General features: G+C 45.5%; 1 protein-coding gene across 1 annotated transcript in view; it reads right to left on the reverse strand.

The window, feature by feature from the left end:
- The window catches only part of mybpc2a (myosin binding protein Ca), a 43198-nt gene extending 21847 nt beyond the window's left edge, over window positions 1-21351 (reverse strand). Inside the window, exons 1-5 of the mRNA XM_069165413.1 lie at window positions 21290-21351; window positions 2091-2174; window positions 1823-1971; window positions 1505-1622; window positions 1209-1257 (exon numbers count right to left, since the gene is read on the reverse strand). Coding sequence (XP_069021514.1) covers window positions 1209-1257; window positions 1505-1622; window positions 1823-1971; window positions 2091-2174; window positions 21290-21311 — 422 coding nt within the window. The 5' untranslated portion in view covers window positions 21312-21351. The remainder of the gene's footprint in view (window positions 1-1208; window positions 1258-1504; window positions 1623-1822; window positions 1972-2090; window positions 2175-21289) is intronic.
- Window positions 21352-21422: the final 71 nt, after the last annotated feature.

Genomic DNA, 21422 nt, shown 5'->3' on the forward strand with positions numbered 1-21422 from the left:
GTGAAAAGCTGGACCGAGAGGTCGCACGGATCGCAGGTCGCCGAGACGCTCCGCGGTCGGAGCGTGAGCGGCGACGGCGGCCAAGAAACGTCTTCGGCGTGACGAATGCAGCGTGACCAAATGCGCGCAGGCGAACGCGAGGGATATTCACACGCGTAAATGCAAACTTTAATGAGTGCAGTACCGAAGCGCCACACCGCGGGGGGGCCCTTCACAGCTTTTATTCGTCTATTTGTTGTTTTTTGGTTGTTGTTTTTTTTAACTGCGTCCCTTTATTTCTCCGCGTCACTGTTCTGTTGCAGAAATAAGACGAGTCAATCGGAGCCCACCCCGCAATAACTTCGTCGGTCGAGTCCATTATTTTGGCCTTCGTGTCTGCGTCACGTTGTCACGATACAAAAGGCGGAACGGACACTCGCGAGCGTCCTGCGGGACGCCTGCCAGACGTCCTCTGCATGAAGCGGGATCCTCCGTTCTCACCTCCCGGAGGCTGCAGCTTGCCTCCACGTAACCAAGTGTTCAACACGCTCGCGCGTCTCCGCCAACATATTTGGGTTTTAACCAGCTTTTCACTTTTCATTTATCACGCGTACCGAGCGACCGACCCCCTTCGCCCCCTCGCTCCTATCGGACGTGCCGCAATACGACGCTGCCTTTTTTGCATTTTTTGCCTCCCCCCCCCTCCCTCCAGGGATTACAAAATGTGGAGCGTCGAAGGCGTCGGAGTTTTTTTTTTTCAGCTGGTACGTGCTGGCGCTCAGGACCGAGAACAGCTGAGATCGGAAAAAAAAAAAGCTAATTAGAAAAGCGGCGGAGTCGCGGGACGCTCGCGTAGACACGCTGCACGCGACGCAGGAGACGAGACGTAAATAGACGCGTTCGGAGACCGTCGGTGAGAAGACGTGTGAATCGGAGCGCATGAGAGAACACGGAAAAAACCTGGAGGGACCTTCGGGTGATGTGTGAAACACACCGGGGGAAGAGGGAAAACAAAAAGTGTGTGTGGGGGGGGTTGAGGGGGGGGGGGAGAAAGATGGCAGACAAGCGAGAAGACGGACGGACGGACAGACAGACATGGGTTGAGACTGACAAGACGCCCACAGGCGGCGATGTACAGAGGAGACACATTGGAGACAGTGTGACAGCTGACACGTTGAGTCGCCCCCCTCCTCCCTCCCTCCCTCCCTCCCCCATTCGCCGACACTCACGATCGCTTAAACGCCTCCAAGATGTTGTCCTCGTGGTCGTCTTCCACGGCTGCAAAAAAAAAAAGAAGGAGGACAGAAGGAGGAGGAAGGCCGGTGAGAGCTCGGGCGGTCGAAGGAAAAAGAATAAAGGACCCGGCGACCTCGCCGGGCCGCTAAGTGATGGAACCCAACGTGCAATCGCACTCGCCGACTTTATTGGCTGACAAAGCCGGTTACGCGGCGAACGGCGGACGCGGCGAATGGAAGATGACAATAATGTGAATAACGTGATTAAGCGTCCGTCCCGCAGACCTTACCCTGCACGGAGACCTCGAACGTGCAGCTGTCGCACTTGTCTTTGGCGGTGACCTCGCAGCGGTAGCCACCTGCGTCTCCGTCCACCAATTTGATGATGCTCATCTGGTAAGTGTAGATCTGACAAGAGAGAGGGGGGGGGGGGGAGGAGAGGTAAGGGGGGGGGGGGTGATATGCAACTAAATGAAAATGATATATGCGCGCTACGTGCTAACCCAAAAGGCGAGGTTAGACCAGAGATCGGTTCGGGACGTCAAAAAAGCCGTCGTTAGCTTCCTGAAGGTCAAAGGTCATAGCGACACCTGGAAACAACCGCGTACCTTGGTGTTCCTGTCGTAGGACTCTTTGAACTGCAGGTGCTTCCCAGCTTTGCTTCCCAGGTCGAGCCACTTCCCCTTCAGCCACTTCATGACCGGCTTCCTCGTCAGTTTCGAGGAGTCGACTTTCGCCACAAAGGTGACGTCCTTGCCTGCCGAGAACGAAGACGAGACGCGGCGATTAATCGGCGATGCTCGAACTGTGATTTGGCGGTAAAATGGCCTTTTCATTTTTGGATGTGATTCGGGGGTTGCCGTTTCTTCACCGGACCTTTCGTCGCCGTGACGCTCTCCGGCCTCGCCACGAAAATGCCGGTCGGCTCGGACGGCTGAGCGCCTTCCCCCGGCGCAGCATCTGTGACGGGCGGTCGGGACGGAGGACAAAATTACAACGAGGAAAAGACGATCTCTGACGGAAGCGGCACAGATTTTAGACAAACAACAGGAGACAAAGGCGACCAAGCAAACCCCTCAAACCGTCTGTACTCCTTCGGTAAAATGCCCATTTGATGATTTGACGATCATTTGGGAAAATGGTGTAATTGTAGGATAAAAAAAAAAAAAAAAAAAAAAAAAAAAAAAACTCAGAGGTTTTTATGTCTTTTGCGGGATTATTGAGCGCTGAGACGGCGCAACAGTCTCTCTCTGTGAGTCTAAACCGTTTTTTGCGTTATGCCTGAGCTGTTTCGCGGAATAAACCTTTCGGGACCTTCAGACAAACGACGGCGGGCGACATTGGAGCAGACTGGCCAACAGGGAATACAGCAACTCCTCAGATCGCCTCTGAAGACGTCGTAGTACAGTTGACTCTCTGCGATCATCTGCCACCTCGGCAGAACATAAGCTGAAAAGCTTTACGGTCTTATCTTAGTAATAAAAAAGAATAAAAACTTTTTTTTTTTTTTTTTAAATGAGCCGCTTTCATCCGCTCGCTTGTTTCTTTTGCGAGTGAATCGACGTAACCTTTTTTGTCAGGTGTTTGCTTGTCAGTTGATATGCTTTACAGAAACGCAATTTCTCTTACCGTCAGGAGGCAGCTCTGCATCGGGGGAGAGGGGGGGGAGGAGAGAGCGAGGAAGAAGTCAGTCTGTACAGTATCTGTTCAACACCAGCGTTAATTGGCCCGACGATAACCTCGACTTCAGGTGAAGAAAACTCTCACATTAAATCAACGTGCTCTCACGCTCCAAAAAAAAAAAAAACACCAAAAAAAAAAACCAAACAACCCCTGCACGTCTTTCTCTCTCCGGTTCCAATTAACAAATCCCAGTTTCTTCTCCTTAAAAGAAACACAGCTGTTAATGAGTTACGTCTTCAACAATCCAGTTCAAAAATCACTCCGACTACCACTTGTAGGTTTTTTTTTTTTTTTTTAAAGGGAAAAGAGGGGTTTATGGAGCTAAAGGTGTGGGGGGCGGGGGGTGGGGGGGTGTCACGTGTCACATAAGGTCATGCGCCTCCACAAATCCAGAGAGCCACGCTTGTCGGCTCCTCTTCCTCCTCCTCTTCCTCTCCCTCGCTGCTTTTATGGGCTCGGCTAATTTGATCTTTTAATCAAAAGTACCCCTGAGGACGGATCCAAGTTCAAATGTTCAGGATGATTTAAAAGGTTTGCTGAGGAATGCTAAGTGGGTAAAACGGACCCAGGAACGGGGCCCGGGGGGGGAACCGCTTTGAATGTTTACGCTCTTACACTGTTACCTGCGGCGGCCGGGATGAGTTTCCTCCATGACATTTTACCCTCCGCACGCTTGTCCTTGGCTTTGGGGAGCGGGTGTCCGAAAATTTTGGAAAAAAGCCTGATGGGACTATGATATGTCACGCCCTGTTTTTAGACCCATGATGTATTTTTGAACAATCAGGCGGGGCCGTAGGGATGACGAGATTGTTCCCCCAAAAAGTAGATGAAATGATTTTATAGCCAGCGTCGAGAGCGCTGTTTTCCCGCAGAGATGTTCTCAGTCTTTTTCGACATCCCTCATGTTTACCTTTTTTTTTTGCAAAGGAAAATTAGGCAAAAACTCAAGGCCAGGAAACGTCCCATCGCATTTTGAAAGGGACCCAAATCACGGGACGGATTCACTTTCGTTAACGTTGCAAAGATACAGCATTTAGCCTGCCGAACAGCGTAAACCTTAAAGTCCAGTAGATGGCGGTATAGTTCAATGCTGATTTAAAAACATAGGCCATCCTAAAAAAAATTTATATATATATATATATATATATATGCTCAAAATATATACAGCAAGTAGATGTTATGGAGAATATTGTTACGCGTCATCAGAGTGTACTTCAGGCCTTTGTGTAGATCTGCGCTACAACAGCTTTACTTTTGAATAAAAAATATCAAAACAGATTTCAAAATTTGTGTAAAGATTTTAGTTTGTGGGACAAAAAGACGTTTTCGATTGTTTCCCCGTGTTATTCCACTTCAGTATTGCAGCAGTAAGTACAGAGCAGCACGTCACACACACAGATGACATATATCCAGCGGGATATATAACTTTTATTTTTTTTTTTATAAACCAGGCCTTCGTCAGTTCATTTCACTTTTAGAAAACTCAAACGATCACTCGGATGCTTTGGTGGAAGCAATCTTAACAGCGACTAGACTTTGACTCGCTTTGAAAGACTCCTCATTGGAAGAGACTGTCAGAAGCGTCTTCTGTTATCTGGTACTTTATTTACTTCTTTCACCGTCATCTTGTTTCATCTGACAGTTTATCACATGAATTCGCTGCGACTCGAGTCGCTTTTAAGTTGCGTCTTTGCGCTGTTTTCACCCTTTTGATTTAAATCCCTTTATCTGTTTTCCCGCGAGGCGCTTTTTTTGTTTCTTTGTCACTTTTGCTTGCGACATAAATAAAAGTGATGAGCGTTATTGCACTCAATGTCCGGAAAAATCTCAGAGGCTGTATCCTCTTTGAAAAAAATAAAACCCAGAGATCTGAAGCGGCAACGACGGCTAGCACCAGAGCGATCCTTCGGGGGAGGAAGCGTTTCGGCGTTGGGGGGGAGACGGGAGGGGGGAGGTGGGGGGCGGGGGGGGGGTACATGGAAATTAGTCATGGAGACGATAATAGGTTAAAACATTTTCCCACAGAGCCTCACTGGTGTCTTCAGTCTCCAGAAGTGTGTGTGATTACGCATGAAAAAGCCGCTCAACAAAAATTGGACTAAAGACGATGTGTGAGCTTATTGACGGAGACAATATCTTCAGACAGACTGGAACTGCACACACACACACACACACACGCACACGCACACACACACACACACACACACACACACACACATGGGTGATGACAAAGCAAATGCAGGCTGTTAACATCTCTTAATGCAGAACAATCACAGGTGAAGGCAAATAAACTGCGCCGAATGAGTCGCAGTGCGGGTATAATGCGCCGTACGCATCCCCGCTTACAAACGCGCGGCGACAGAATAACGCGTCGCCGTGAGTTTTTAATTGATGATTTCAGAGTTAAATCGACGCGTTTTAATTTAACGGACGAGTAAAAGCTACAATGGGCGCAAGCACGCACACCTCCAGAGCTCGTTCGTCCTCCGCAGCAGGCTGCGTGACCGTCAATGAAAGTGACATATGTTATGTAAAAAGAGCGTTTGTATGTGTGTGTGTGTTGAAAAACGTGACGCCGCTCGTTGTTGACAGTCCCGAAAATATCGTAAGTTACCGGAGATATGAAAAAAAAACCAAAAAAAAAAACACCGACGGGTCGTATTTAGTTTTTAGATGCGGGACGAGTCGCGGATGACCCGAAGCCGGTAAGCAAACGATGTCACGGAAGAGTTTTTGAACGAAGGGAATAAACGCCGCAAAAAAAAAAAAAAACGGGCATCCTGATTGACAGCTGGATCCGATGCAACCGTGTTTAACGAACGCATTTCCATCGACCCGCCAGAGTTCCAGTAGAGCGACTGGACCCGAGTTATATTCAGTACAGCAGAGCCGCGTAGTCAGAGGGGCCATTTACGGGCCATTAACGGGCCCCTGGTGTCCACCGTTCAACGGTAACGGACAATATCCGCACACATTTAATCACTCAGCGACGCAATAATTCATCTTGAGTGACAGAAGCTGCACACATGCAACATGTACAACTTTTCTTTTCCTTTTTTTTTTTTTTTTTTACTCACGCCCTCTCAATTATTGCTCCGTAATACGAACCGACATTTACGTCAGCGAGGGGAACTCTTAACCGCGCACGTGCAAAACGCAAATAGCTGCTTCGCATAAACGTACGACAAAAGAGCATTTCACTTCCCGGGGGACTCGTTATTTTTTACGACTGTGCTATTAATGGGCGGCTGGCGGAGGAAATATCTATCGACGTTAATATACGGCAACAAAAACAACAACAAAAAGGTGAAATATCGCAGCTCATTATGTAATTCTACACGATTGTCTCCAAAGATTCAGTTTATACGTTTATCCATCCGGCATCGGATCTAAACTGAACTATCTAAACCAGTGAAACTGAGGAAAGTCGCTCGAACTACCAAACTACTGCATGGATTATATTTTCATAGCTACTTTAAACACGTAATTATCAAATTTGACCTTTTTTTATTTTATTTTTTTTAAATCGGTTCAAGCTGAAAAATGTGGACTTCATCTACAATATTTTACCTCCGATTGTCATTTACTTATCAGCAAAAATTCACCATCCAGGAAAGCTCTGATGGAAATAAAATAAAGTAAAAAATGACAAACTAATAAACCTATTTTTGTTCAAATTCAAACCCACTTGTCTAAAAGTGTTCCTAACAAAAGTGAACAACAAATAGTCTCTGGAGACGACTCGTGTCCCAATTACAAGCTTGGTTTGACTTTCCGCCAGCGAGCCGGCGAGAGCGGCGGCCAGTCGCTCTAATCACAACGGAGCCTTTGTGAACACGTCGCCATTGAACGCATCGTACTCGTGTTCTTTCGTTTTAGTTCTCACTGCTGGATGCCAAAGGGACAGACACCCAAAACCAAAATTTTGGACCGTAACAGATGTTGTCGCTAATGAGTGCTTTCTTTAACATCTTAAACATGATGGCGAACAAAAAACATATCTATAAAAAAAATAATAAAAAAAAACAAGGTAAAAGAGTTGGTTAATAAATCACTGTCTTTGCATTTAATTCAACTTTGAATCGCTGTTGTCTAGATTTAAATTCGTTACGGTAGCATAGCTCTTAAGAAACTTTTACAGTCGTAGCTGTGGGGCAAATATGAATTGTTAACTTGCATGAACTTTATGAATTTGCAGTATTAATTACACCAAAGGTAAAAGACACATCCAGAGACTCACTCATACGCAGCAGTGTGACGCTGACCCATAAATGCAACACCTGCCCCTGATTTTAACACCTTATTTCATCCGCGGTGCTTAAAATAAACTCATAATTTAGTGCCAATAAAAGAGTATTGTGTGTGTGTGTGTGTGTGTGTGTGTGTGTGTGTGTGTGATGCATCTGGCAGCGACACAGTGGGGGGTCATGCATCTCCACGCTCAAGTCCCATCACCACAGAAGCTCAACCGCTTCTGTGTTTCTTTCATCTCGGAGTTTCTTACCCTCCTCCTCCTCCGGCTGGTCTGAACGAGCGGAAAAGAAACGATATTTTGGCGATGGGGATGGTGATGACGGTGAGGATGACGAGGGTGAGGATGAAGAGGATGAAGAGGATGGGGATCTACGGACAGTTACATCAAGGGGACACGTAGACAAAACCAACACTGTGTGTGTGTGTGTGTTTCTTACCCTTCGTGTCTGAAATGAGAGAAAAGACGAAAGCGTATCAGAAAATTAAACAGAGAGGCTTTTATATGAAAATATTTGTTTTTCAGCCGTAATTCCGGTGAACTGTAAAGCAGCAGATTACTGTATGCAATAAATTGGATGACTGGAGCACAGCTTGTGGGCCCAGATTAGATGTCGTGAAGGCAGTAACCAGCAGGGGCTGCTGCAGTCTTATCGCCCTCGGCTGCTGCAATTAAACAACAATTATGTAATTTAATTTGTACATCCTCATTATTTCATATCGAGCAACACCAGCAGCAGCGGAACGTTGTGGATACTCACGGCTTTAAGAGCCTGAGACTCGCTAAACTGCTTCAAGAGACGCATCTTGTGATCCGTATCCTCCGGAGACAATAACTAATAATCACTTCTTTACATAACTGGAGGGGGTGGAGGAGGAGGGGGGGGGCTTTGTTTATTACTCTGTTTATCTGAGTTGTAAACCATCATTCTCCATCATACATTTATGATGAATGTGTACAAATGTGCTTTCTGATAGGTTTCAGGAACACACGCGCTCTTCCAAATATAAATATATATTCCAGAAATAGAGATCAGACACCCTTTTACATAAACACGTACAAAAAAAAAAATACACTTTTAAATAAACAGTTTCATTTTAATAACATAAACACAGATTGAGAAGTACCCCGCCGCCGCCGCGCAGGGAAACTACACTCGGGGAGCCGTGCCTTTTTGTTGCACCTTCTCGATTTTCCGTAGGGTTCGCCTCTGGCAGAAAGAGGGAATATTGGATTTGAGCAGGGGAATAGCGCACCATTTAAATGAGCCACGGTTTACAGACACAGCGGAGCCGAGATAAATATAAGTACGCTTTTTTTTTTTCAGAGATCATGAGGAATAATTGGGCTTAAAAAAAAATTCTGAAAGGGGCAGGCCTCAAGACAAAAATGCTTTTGATAGGATAAGTACATCAAAGTTCCAGGATCCCAGATCTGGGTTACTTAAGAAGCTCAAGGGTGTCTAATGAGATGGCAGATTAGGTATGAATTTCTGTCTGCCAGACAAACTAAAGCACACAGCTGCACGGTAATAACTCAGCTACAGAGGCAGTCACGTTTTAACCGCCGTTTTCAATAATTTGGCAGGTCTGCGCCCTCATTAGGGTCGCCGTTTAAATGTTTTAAAAAAAAAAAAAAGCTTCAGTGGCTCGCTTTGCCAGGGGAGGTGCAGTCGAGTGTTTTCAAAAGGGCTGAGCCGCAAAAAATGAACGAGGACACGGTGTCGGCAGCTCCCCCCCCCCCCCCCCTCCCTTTCCTTCCCTCTTCGAACCACCACCAACAAGCCACAACTGGAGCTGCAAAGCGTCCCATGAGCCTACTTACCAGCGGGTCTTAGATATCAAGGTTTCGGCCTTGACGCTCGGCTCGCGATCGCGGCCGGCGCACTATGTCTGGCACACTGGTGGGGAGGCAACACTTCTATTTTGGATAAAGGTTTGTTTTTCAAGCAGCAATCTGTTAATGTCCCGCTCTCAGCGCTTCAATCTGAGGATCTGTGACGCACCAGGCGGGGACAACCTTCCTTTAGGTTCCCGGTGAACCGGCTATCCCGCGTCTCTGCTGTAAATCAGAGGAAAGTCGGTCGCCGGATTTGGTATCGCTGCGGTATTTCCTCCGCTGTTACACCTTGATGTTCGGTAGCGGGGACTTTTTATCTCTTTGTTTTTGAGAAACAATCGTCAACCGAGAGACACAACCCGGGCATTGAGTAACTGCTATGATTAATAATATAACCATTTCACCAAAGACGAGTGAACGTTTTTTTTTTTTTTTTTTTTTTAAACGGTCCTGCTGGTGTCTTCCTACTCTAAAAGGAATATTACAGTGTCAGAGAGGAACATTTCGTATGAAAGAGACTGCTCGTGAATGCTAATCAAGCAGTTAGCATAACATGTAAGTACAATAAAAAGTATTTGCTCAAAGAAGAGTGTCGTGTTCAAAAAAAAAAAGTTTTTAGCGTATTTGTAGTTTTTTTTTTTAAAAGACCAAAAAAAGTGAAATTATTCATTCCCTGACTAAAAGCTGGTCGTATCGAGCTTCCCTAGATGTAAAAGTTTCAGTCGTCATCGTGCGAATGCGCCGTCACGGCTTCATTTATCGTCAGCGGAGCAGCTGCACAAAAATATAGGATCTCAAATCAGAGTTTTGCTTCACCGGTGTCAAGATATGAGGGAACGATATTCAGAAAACTCTTGTCACTGTGGCTGATGCAAAATAATGCAGTCTCCAAATTTTTTTGGAAAACTCTCGAGAACAAAAACAAAATAATCTGATGAACTTCAAAAAAATTAAAAAATAAACAGACCAGCTTTGATGAGTAAATTTCTTGGGAGATGCTTGAAAAAAAAATCAAATTCATATTCCAAACTGATCTTTTCCTTTAATGAAAACTTGAAAATATGACGACGAAACACCGTCGGCTACTAAAAAAAACCAGAAGATATAAGATCTTTTTACAATGCAGCTCAGTGTGAGGAGGCAAGATACGGAGATGGCGGCAATCATTGTGCATTTTCTTCTACTTCCAGCAACATTCTTTGTGCAGCAAATTGAGTTTCCACAAAATCATTTTTAGACCGTCAAGGTCACCGCTGACTACGCTGGGATTTTTATGCATGTTATTAAGATCCGCCTTTCATTTCTAATTTACAAACTTTCCTCGCTCTGTATCAGTTATTTTGTCCCCCACCGTTTAGGTAGCTTACAGTGAGCTTGGGGAACCTGGCAAGTGCTTGAGAGTTGTTGTTTTTTTTTGTGTGTCCCAGGTGAAACATTTACGCAGATGTCTAGAGGGGAAAAAAAAAAAAATCCAAAGCAAATTATTACGCAACATCAAAAATACCACGCAGAGAAAATATTTAAAGCTGTTCAAGGCGCATTTTGTGTTGGCAGCTCCGAGTGGCAATGAGAGGTAAATGTCTGAGAAAAAAAAAAAAAAGAAACCAATTTGAATTTGAATACCCAGCAAAAACAAGGACAGTGTGTGATATGTAAAAGACACACTGAATGCATGTTTACAAAGGGATGGCAAAGGAAGATGGAAATAAAAAGTCAAGCAGTTGTGAGGCCGTCTGTTTAAGAGACGATTTTGTAATTTGTGCTCATTAGTTAATAAGTTAAAATTACATTCAGTGGCTGCTTTTTGTTTGGATAGAGTTGTGCAACCAGAAAAAGGTCTATAGCAATAGCATATACATATAATACACATAAAATATGCTCAAAATACAACGTCGACCACACAAGAACCAGTTCTACAGACAAAGAGGGAGAATATATCCAGCAGGGCTTTTCTTTTAAAAGATTAATATAACACCGACATCAGTCAAAGAATCTCCAGTATCAGACCAGCGAGTCACCGAGGTGGTAATAATAGCATAGTCGGCATAGCTGTAGAGTTCTCTGAATATCTTACGCTGTCCGCTTATTCACTGATTGAATTCTTAAAAATAAGAAATGACGGTTCAGTACCATTGAATTTGGCATTTGTAGATTTGGTACTTAGCAAGTAAAAATATAAGATTTAGATTTAAAATATTGACTTCATTTTTTTCATCTTACCATACAACGCACGAAAGAAAATATCTAATTAAAACAAACAAAAAAATTAATTACCGCCCAGGGTAAATTTGGCGAAATTCCCTCCAAAAATTGTAAAAACGGGTAGACGTGGGGTTACAGTGACTTTGGACTTTGATCTTTTGACCACCGAAATTTATTCGGTTCATCTCGGAGGCCGGGGGAACCTTTGTGCCAAACTTGAAGAAATTTCCTGAAGGCGTTGTAGAGATATCGTGTTCACGAGAACGGGGGCGGATGGACGCATTTCTTTCAAAGGATGAATGAAAATTGGGACAAAAGGGAGACTCAGCGGGTCACAATGAATATTTGTACCTCATTCTGCGCCGTCGCATCCGATAGTTGTCCAGATATTTCACTCTCCATCTTCCGGAGGAAAAGTAGAGAATCGCAAAGTTTCTTGACCCGAGATCGCCTGAGATATTCGGGATAGTCGAGATATTTCGGTTTGGACCTCAGAGGTTGAACTGCACGACAGCCCAATCTATCCTTAGAGCTGAACTCCAGCAGGGCTGGTTGTACTTGGGGAGGACAGGAAGCTGCACTCTGCTTTAAGAAAAGAAGGGCAGACTGTAACCCCATACCCGACGATCATATTTAATTCGGGGAGATGCGGCAAATCTGCAGCATCTCAATTAGCGGAGGTTGGTGACATTGTTCTCTGTCGTAGCGCCGCTGTGCGATCCAGGCCGATAAGGTGGGTGTATTTTTACAACCAAAAGACGATTTTATCCTCCTGTAATTATCCACGAGTGACCTGTTTCTCCTTCAGGCCGCGTCACGGGATCTTCCCTCCCGTTGGTGTTAGCGCTTTCCTCCCATCGCATCTCCGTCTGTCCCGCCCCGCAAAAGCCGCTAAGTCGCAACCAAGCCCGACTTCAACCGCCTGCGCTAATCCTGCAGGTGATGCTCAACTGATCCAACCTTCGCTCTCGTCACCATCCACGCTCCTCTCTGGCCTAGATAAGTTCCCTCAACAGATGTCTGTTTCCGTGTCTTCCAGGTATCTGTTAAATGGATAACGTCTCTTTTTGCGCTCTCCGCTCCGTCTTCCCTTTTTTTTTTTTTTTTTTTTTTTTTTTTTTTTTTTTTCTTAATGCAAATCCGCAGTCTCAGCACTTTCTCGTCCCAACAATTTCTTTGTCCTACTTTAATCTGATTCCTCTCCTCTTCTGGGGGCTGAGCAGAATGGAGAGCAGGAAGTACCCGGCTAAAACTGGGAGAGAGAAGAACAATGAGCCGGGCCAACCGGGGTCAAGGAGCTGGAGGATTGGGTTCTTCAGAGGAGGAGATGAGACATAAGCTACACCGTTTATATTTAACGAATACCATGTGCGGTTGCTTGTTGACACGGGATTTTATTTACTTGGTTTTCGCTGACCCTGCAACTGTCAATACTTCCTTAAAATACACTCATTACTTTGATACTCTGCAGTCATAATTATAGACCGTTTTTATTTCCAAAAGCTTATCGCTAATATAATTTTAAACTCTTGGATACTTTAACACCTGATAATATCGCTCTGGCCATAAACTGATTTTGTAATATAGCAGAAGTCGATACGTAGAGGGGATTTTCAGGTTAGTTAGTGGAGCGAAGCACTAACATTGCCAGGTGATGTATTTCTGACCATAGAAACTAAAAGCGCTTACACGCCTGACTTATCAAGCTGATTAAAAGATAAGCATTCACCAAAAGCCATGTAATCTTCCATATATAGCAGGTTTACGTATTTAATTCACAATTTTGTGCTTTGAAGCGGTGTCGTTTTGTGATTTGGTTGTTGTACCATTTGTGAGGTAGAACTAAGTTCTTTGCGTTTTATTAAACCTGCAATAACTTAATTTTTTTTGGTCACCTGGAAGCAGCGGAAACGAGATCTGAATACAAAACCTACATATTGTTCCTGAGTTGTGGTGCGGAATAATGGCTCTTTTTGCCATTATATCCCATCAGACACTTGTGTGAAATGTCTCATAGGGACCCTTGACCGATGATCTATGACCTTTTGACCCCTCAAATCTACTCGGCTCAACCTCGAGTCCGAGTGAACGTTTGTGCCAAATTTGACCACCAAAATGGAGTCTGTCGAGTTCAACCTTAAGCATTTGAAGAAATCTCCAAAACATTGCATGCACAAGTCGACGTGAGGTAGGAGTGACCTTTGACTTTTCATCTCCAAAATCTCATCAGTTCATTCTTGAGTCCTAGTTAACGTGTGTGCCAAATTTGAAGAAATTGCCTCAAGGCATTGTAGAGATATTGCTTTTAGAGGAACTGGTTGGACAGATAAACAACACGAAAACATTGCGTCTCCGGTTACGGCTGTCGCCTGCTAATTTGCTGTTTTCCTTGGATTTTCTGACGATAAGCTTTGGGTTTTTATGGGTGGTGTCCCTTTTTTTGATCAGCCTTGGGGTTACAGGGTTGGCGTTACAAAAAAAAAATAGATTGACAAGTAAAACCAGGGTCAAACGACAAAAATAACAATTCGGTGACTTGTTTTGTATTTTTGAGGCAGAGAAGCGTGTGATCTAACTCGAGACAGATCCGTTTTTCCTATTTCATCGATCCCATCGATACTGGCTTCAAAACAAGATTTAATATCAATATTGATACTCGGCTAGTGAGCCGCCCGCCACTATTGCCAACTATTAGCTTCCACTGCTAATGCACTCTTTATAGGACGTGAAACCAACAGCACCAGAAAGAACGTCTCTTTAGACAGTTCAGGAACTCGCAAGTTTTTTATTTTATTACTATTTCTTCTATCATGTTATTAGATATAATATCACATACAGCAAGAGCAGACCTTGATTTATCCATTAACATGCTCGAGATTTTACAATGAGGAGCAACAACCGGGATGTTTCTGTGCTGTTTTTGTGATGCAACCGGAAAACAAATAAGAGTAACTCTTTATAATTCTGATAAACGGTAAGTAGATGAACATTGCTGTGCTCATCCTCAACACAGTCTCTCTCTCTCTGTCTCTCTCGCCGTTTTGCTTTTGAAGGGTAACCTCTGTGGAATTCGCTTCGTTAATCTCTCTTGACATTTCCCCGTCTTCCTGCTGCCTTACGTCTCCGGCTTGTTCAGGCAGTTAAGCCAAAGGAGTCAGGCCAAGCCAAACATTTGAATCTTGAAATCTTTCTCTCTGTCGTCGCTGAACAAAGCCCTAAAAAAAAAAAGGCGAGGGAGGGGGCGCGTACTTTCCTCGTGCGTTTAGTCTGAAAGTGTGTTTTGACGGCAGATACCGAGCAGCTGTCGCTTTAAGAACTCGGGGAACCGAAGCAGCCGCCGCCGCCGCCGCGGGAGGAGGCTCCCTCGCATGTGGTGTCGTTTGAAGGTGGAGGACTGCCGAATGCACGCAGTCACTTTAGCAGGTCTACAACCGTAAGCTATGGCAACAGTAGAAGTGTTAACTAGAGACCGGGGCCGCCGCGGCCTCTCTCTGAGGGAGCCCGTCGCCAGTTGGTGGTAACATATTCCCACCGCTCAGACTCGGTTAACGCAGCCCGGTGCCCTTTTACACAACGACACCCGTCGCGCCGGACGAGCGTGTCGGGGGGTTGGGGGGGAACTGTGAGCTCGCGTTTCCACGTGTGTCTGTCAGCGCTGTAAATGTATACACAACGGATCCATCGAGCAGCCTGTTGCAGTGATAAGTTTACTTCTTGGAGTCGAGACTTGCTCATGCAGGCGAACCGGTTCAAGTGAAACCTCAAAGTCCCGGAGCCAAAGGATCTTTCTCGTAATGCATCTCATGATACGTCCGTGCGTTATTTGTGTCCTTCGTGAGACGCAACGTTTCCTTAGGATGGAAAAGGGTTATTTTTGAAAGGGATGGCAAATCAGAGAATCTGACTGAAGAGAGCCCCGCCCCGCCCCAACCCCTCAACCCCCCCCAACCCCAGAAAGGTAGACTTTAAAAAAAAAAAACTGTTCAGATCTCAATCGTGCCATCTGTGCATCGTGACGACATCAGACGAATCTCACGTCAGTGTGTCTATAGTCTATAAAAGTTGATTCTCTCATCTGAGGAAGACTGATTTCCACAGAAGTAGAATCGACTTTGAGATTTTAGAGTTGATATTCAGATGGTGTCTCTCTCGCTCTCTCTCTCTCTTTTCTTTATGGGCAATTTTTTTCAGCATTTTCACCCTTTGTTAAAAAATGTTGGGAAACAGAGCAGAGGAATGACTTGAAGTGAAGGTCTGCCCGGTTAGGAATACAACCGGGAACTTACTGCTGACATCGTCTACACCAGGAGTCTCTGTCCTTTTTCCTCCTAGAGCCACTTTGACAACCAACCGTGACCGAATATTTAAATAAGGACGGGGTTTTTTTTTCAGATGGACTTTCAGAAAGAAAAAAAAAAAAAGGGAGTGACAGATGACACGATAACGACTTGTTAAAAACAATTATTGACTTTGTATTTAACGAGAGAAGTTGAATGGGAGTCTACGGAGCCGGAGGCTTTTTGGAGCCGGCCTCTAGTGGCCCTCGGCGGTATTGCACTTAATGACTACTTCCGTATTGGCCTCAGTTTTCTGACCCGGAAGCGACGTCCACTTTTATATGCAGTCTAACTGACCACGTGGTTTTTCACGAGGCAAAACGTGACTCTGAGACAGACTGACGGATGTATTACACACTTTGGTGTCAAAACCGGTAATCGTTAACCACTCCGCTGTCGCGTCGTCTTGGTTTTTCTTTTTGAGGTTGCGATAAACAAAAGAAAAAGTCCTAAGAGGATTCGTTTTAGAGGAGCATCCATTGGTCCGATTGTCACTTTCTAAAGTCTGAAAAAGTAACTCCAATAATGTCACCATCACTGGTAACGCAACACCAAAAAAAATTCCTGGCAATTTCGCAAAACATTTTAAGCAACTTGAATAATTAAACAAAAATTGATTTAATAACGAACTTCAGAGCTAAACTCTGTCTCCAACTACTCCGATTTCCCCCGAGCAGTCGGACAGCTTCGGCTTTGTGAGCGGCTCTTCCTCCGAGTGTTTTTTTAGTAACTAGAACCGCAATCCTCTCAGATTTAAACGCACGTTTGGGACGCTATTCAGCAGGGAATCCCTCGCTGCCTTAAAAAAAAAAAAAAAAGCACCTTAATGCCAATTTGAAAGCGAACGACTCGCTCCGTTTTCGCGCGGCGGGATCGCACCCGGCCGGGCCGGCGTTACTGTATTGGAACCACGTGACGGAGGGCGGCGTTGTGTTTGCACGATATTCAAATATATATCTGAACGCAGAATATCAGCGGCGGCAAGGGGGGGGGCAAAGGGAGGGGGGGTTTAGGAAGAAGATTAATATTCAAATAGTCTATTTATAAATGGGAGCGTGTGGGTGGGTATCAATGGTTATTATTGGCACTTGGCTGGCATCCACGCTGGGGGGGGTCGGAGCGTGCCTGATGGAGTTTCACCGTTTTATGACGAGGACGGAGCTCGGCGCTGTCGGCAGAATCAGGGTACACTTAAGCCTCTGCCCTCCCCATCACTCCCCATCACTCAATCATTTGCCAAGATAATTTGACAGCGTCGATGATCTTCCTCGCAGCTGTACGGCGCGCTGAACGGAGCGTCGCCCCGTCGGGGGAGGAGGGGAAGGCTGAACGGGATGAATCCAGAGTGGCAGCTAAAGAGTTGCTTTGTGACGGGCTTTTTTTTTTTTTTTTTTTGGGGGGGGGGGGGGGGGCATCAAAGACAGCAGATATTCCAGTAATTCCAGCGATTGCTCAGGCCGGAAAATAATAAGCAGCGCGGCTTTCTGTGAAATCCGTTTCCTGACACAGATTTAAATTAGGTCACCTTCAAATTTAAAAAAAAAAAGATCTTTTGTTTCACTGGCACGAGGAATAAAAATAAGCGGCAAAGTGTGGCCAAAAATGTATTCGAAATGTAAACTGAAGATGAGCTACAGCTCTCGTGGGGCAGATTGATTTTATTGTTATTTTACGTCGGATTTTATTTTTACGTTGGTCTCCGAGCTTTTCTGATGCACAGAAACTACTTCCAGCGGTTGTTGATTTGGATTCATGAAGTGTCACTTTTCTTCTAAATAAAAGCAGGGTTTTTTTTCTTCTGCCTGCTGAACAGGAACTCACATTTTTAACCGAGCTGTAAAACAGGAGAGGTCTTTGCAAATTTGGATGACCTACTTTTTGTTTTTGGCTGCTGAGATTCAGCTTGTCGGAGGAAGAATAAAAAAGGAATATTTTTAATATTTTAAAGGATTTTTCTTTCTCATGAACCCAGTCTCCTTCAGACTGTGTCCTCTATCTTACGTGGATCAAACCATTTACAATATATCTTAACTATCACGTTTTGTATTGATCATAATTAATCAAACGTAGATTATGATTATTGCTTTCAAGACAATGAGAAATGGTTGATTCATTACAGATGACTGGTGAAACTCGTCATTGTAGATCTTCTTGTGACGAGTTTATTGGTTTCGGGTGACGAACTGTGATGAACTCACTTCACAACTTGCTGTTTATGAAAAACAGGCAACAGAAATCCGCCTTTAATTTACCGCCACCAGCCTCTCAAACGCTCCTCCATGACAGTAGACTGATGTGACAAAAAAAAAAAAAAATTATAATATCGAAGGTGTCAGCCGAGAGCTGTCACATTGGCCGAAGACCGAGGACGATCGGCGGTTCGGTCGGGTTCCTCCGCCGTCCTCTTTCCTCCAGAGCTGGCGTGTGATTTATGCGCCGCTTTATTATCGCTTCATCATCTCGAGCTCAGAAAAACCAAGAACCTTCACGGAGACGTTTCCACGAAGGGCCTGAAGCTGCCGAGGGATTCGCCGCGCCGCGCCGCGCCCGCGGAGGCCGCGTGAGAGTCCATAACGCCGGGTTATGGTGATGATGATAAGAATTATGACTTGTTTGGATCCCCCCCACCACCACCACCACCACCCTCACCCCCCACCCCCTCCCGCCTCTTCGCCATGTGTGAGAATGAAGATTTATGGCAGAACAAGGGAGGAGAACGGGAAGGATTTGGTAATAGAGTTGAAAGAGGAATAAAAGGAGGCGTGCGAAGCCGAAGATTAGATTTTATAGCGCTGCTGTAAGCTCTCCTGACAATCTGAATGAATTGTCATTATGCGAGTAAAGCGGCCTCAACATAAGAAAACAATCGCTAAATGCAATTCTAATTTAGGGATGAGGAATCTGTGGTGTTCGGTAAACAAAGGCGGCTTTAAGTAGCGCATTAAGCTGTCATCCACTTCAGCTTTTCCATTCATTTCCTTTTTGTCTTCCAGCGCGCTTCCAGATAGGCCGCGGCCTCGTCGGAGATCGCAAGAGGAAGCTTTTTGGAAAAGAAGAAAAAAAAAAAAAAAAAAAAAAACGTGGGTAAATTCTTGGTGCGGATCCTCCGCGCATCGCGGCGCTCGGCTTGCGTTTAGAGAGCCTTTGTTAACGATACATCGGGGCTCGGATAACTTCTCACGCTCTCTTTGTGGGAGCTCGCGGCGCAGTTGCTCGGCCCTCCATCTGTCTGTAATCCATCAAGCGGCCGGTGCATACCTGTGGGAACTCGATGACGGCCTCGGTATGAGGTAACGCTACACTGGACCCACTGAGACGGGTGGGTGGGTGGGTGGGGTCGTCTAAGCCTCCTTCTACCCTGCAGCCTACAGGGGTGACAGCAGGGTTTAACCTTCCACTAAATAACTGCGACTATGCAAAAAAAAAAAAAACAAGGAGGTGGACCTCGAAGATGTCCCGAGTCCCCCTCTCACATCTATGTAAGTTTTACTGAAGCTTACTTTTCTCGGCTTAAATTAAAGCCAGTGGCGAAACATCGGCTCATCTGCTTCGCAAAGCTGCCGAGCTCTTGTTGTATGAATTCTAGTCATTGAAATTCAAGCAGAAAATGTTTCGCAATTCAGAAAAAAACTGTTACAATTACATGTAAAAAAAAAAAAATGTATAATCTTTTAAATGCAAAAGGCAAAAAACATCTGGCGGTATAAAACCGGGACGTGGCACCGGCCTGAGACGCTCGTTGATACGCAGCTTCGGGAAATCTTCAGGCGCCGCTCTTCTTCCAGGCTAACGCAGAACTGAGAGTCGCGTTTCCACGGTAACGCCAAACAATTTAAAAGGGGTGAAAACACGGCTCGTATAAATGAAAGGCCGCTTCGTTGTTTAAAATTGTCCCGAGGAGCATCAGAAGTCACTTTAAGAAGTCCGAGCGGGCGCCAAGCGCCTCGGCGTCGTTACACAAGTCGGCCATATTTTCCTGCTTTGAAAAAGGTGCCAATTTAAATTCAACGAAGACTGCGCCTCAAAATAATCAGGACGTGCGCGGCCTCGTGGTTACAACACGGGGGAAGTCGTGTGCGCCGTGTGATCGGCGTTCAAGTGGGTTTAGGTCATGAGAACGCCGTTGCTCGGCAACAGCAACGCCGTTGACGGCCGTGACGGACGGGAACGATGAGGCCGTCGGGAACGTCAACATCTTCCTCCAGACACGTTAATCGAATTCAGAAGAAGGAGGCGCGTCTGGATTAGAGACGCTGGCCGCTGCCAGTTCAACCGGTAATTAAAAAGTTGGGTCTAATAAAGTGTAAACTCCCCCCCCCCCCCACCCCCCGCCCCCCGCCCCGTCTCCAGAGGTGTCTCTCCCGGGTTCCACGAAGCCTCGGGACTATTCTTGTGGCTGTTTATTGGGATGCGTGCTTCCTCCTTGATCGCCTCGGCTTCTAGAGTCCCGGGGCGGCAGAGAGCAAGACGCCAGCGGGCGAGTCACATCATGAAGCTGTCACCGGCTGAGCGACAGGCGGCGGGAGAGGGCGGGAGGGGCGGGGGGGGCGGGGGGGGGGAACCAAAGCTGAGAGAGCACGATGAAGTTCAAGAGAGGGGCAAGCGATTTCGGGGACGGGTGGAAACACAAGAACAAGAGGAGGCCCGAGAGAAGACAGTAATGTGGTGTTAGGAACTTAATATGTGTGATGTCAGCGCTGCGGATCGGGCGACACATTGGCGAGATATAATGAAACGCAGGGATGGAATTACTGCGTGACAGGAGAATGAAAACGGGACGAGTCTGAGATTTCACCTCATCGGCGAAATAATAATAATAATAATAATAATAATAACATATTGAGATATCAACACAAAGCAAACACACTTCGTCTCTTTGATCACGCGTAACGAGAGATTTCTTCACTTCTAACCTTGAACATTAAAAGCGTCTCCGTAAGTGTGCCGACTTTTGCCCCTTCAGCATTCCTGCTTTCATCGACTTAATGAAGCCCGAGAGGATAACCCAACCCCAACCCAACCCCACTCCCCCTCCTACGTCCCCCCCACCTCCCCCCACACTCAACACATTTGTCCCCCCCTTAAGAGCGACTGACATCCGCGATCGCGACCGTTAACGGCTCGCCTCTCGACGCCATCATTTTATTTTGAAATAACTAATGAAATAAGAGAGAAGTACAAACAATCATATTTCACCCTGAAAACATGATAAATATGTTAATCTGTAATAACGTGTCTGCGATCTTTGCCGTTTCTGCCCTTAATTGTTGAACAATACTTTCCTCGAGAACATTGTGACGGAAAGAGAGAGCAGCAGATTAAAGACACCAGCTAATGAAAGCCACGACTCGTATCACAGATTACTGCTGCTCAACAGCTTTCACAAATCCTGTCTTCATCAGAGGTTGGTTTTTTTTTTTTTATTGGCGGGAGGGAGGAGGAGGAGGGGAGGGGGTAAAATAGTAAAAAGAACAATCTTGACATGGTTTCCCCTGAAGAGTTTTGATTGTGTTGCTTTATTACAGGTGGACTAATAAACTGCTAATGAACTTCTAAAAGCTCAGCTGGGATGCATCATGATGCAGTAACGCAGTAACAGCCTCATTTATCCAACACTGAAGAACGAGTTAACAGTTTGTCCTTGTTTTGTTTGTTTGTTTTTTGTTTTTTAACACATCTGAACATTTAAATTTTACACTTTTTTTTCTTTATTTTTAATCTGCGAGTTTCCTATAATAATCCGGCGGGATGGACCGGCTTACCTGGCTTCTGGGGCTCAGGCATGTCTGTCTGTCTGTCTGCAGTGATTCCTCTGAACGCGTCCTCCTCCCTGCTTGTGAGTAAATCTGCCCGCATTTTATCCTTCATCCCCTTTTTATGACCTCCGCCAAACCT

This window comes from Embiotoca jacksoni, unplaced genomic scaffold (genome assembly GCF_022577435.1).
Source record: "Embiotoca jacksoni isolate LCO1_2020_lvr unplaced genomic scaffold, fEmbJac1.0.p SCAF_34, whole genome shotgun sequence".
Classification (NCBI taxonomy): domain Eukaryota; kingdom Metazoa; phylum Chordata; class Actinopteri; family Embiotocidae; genus Embiotoca; species Embiotoca jacksoni.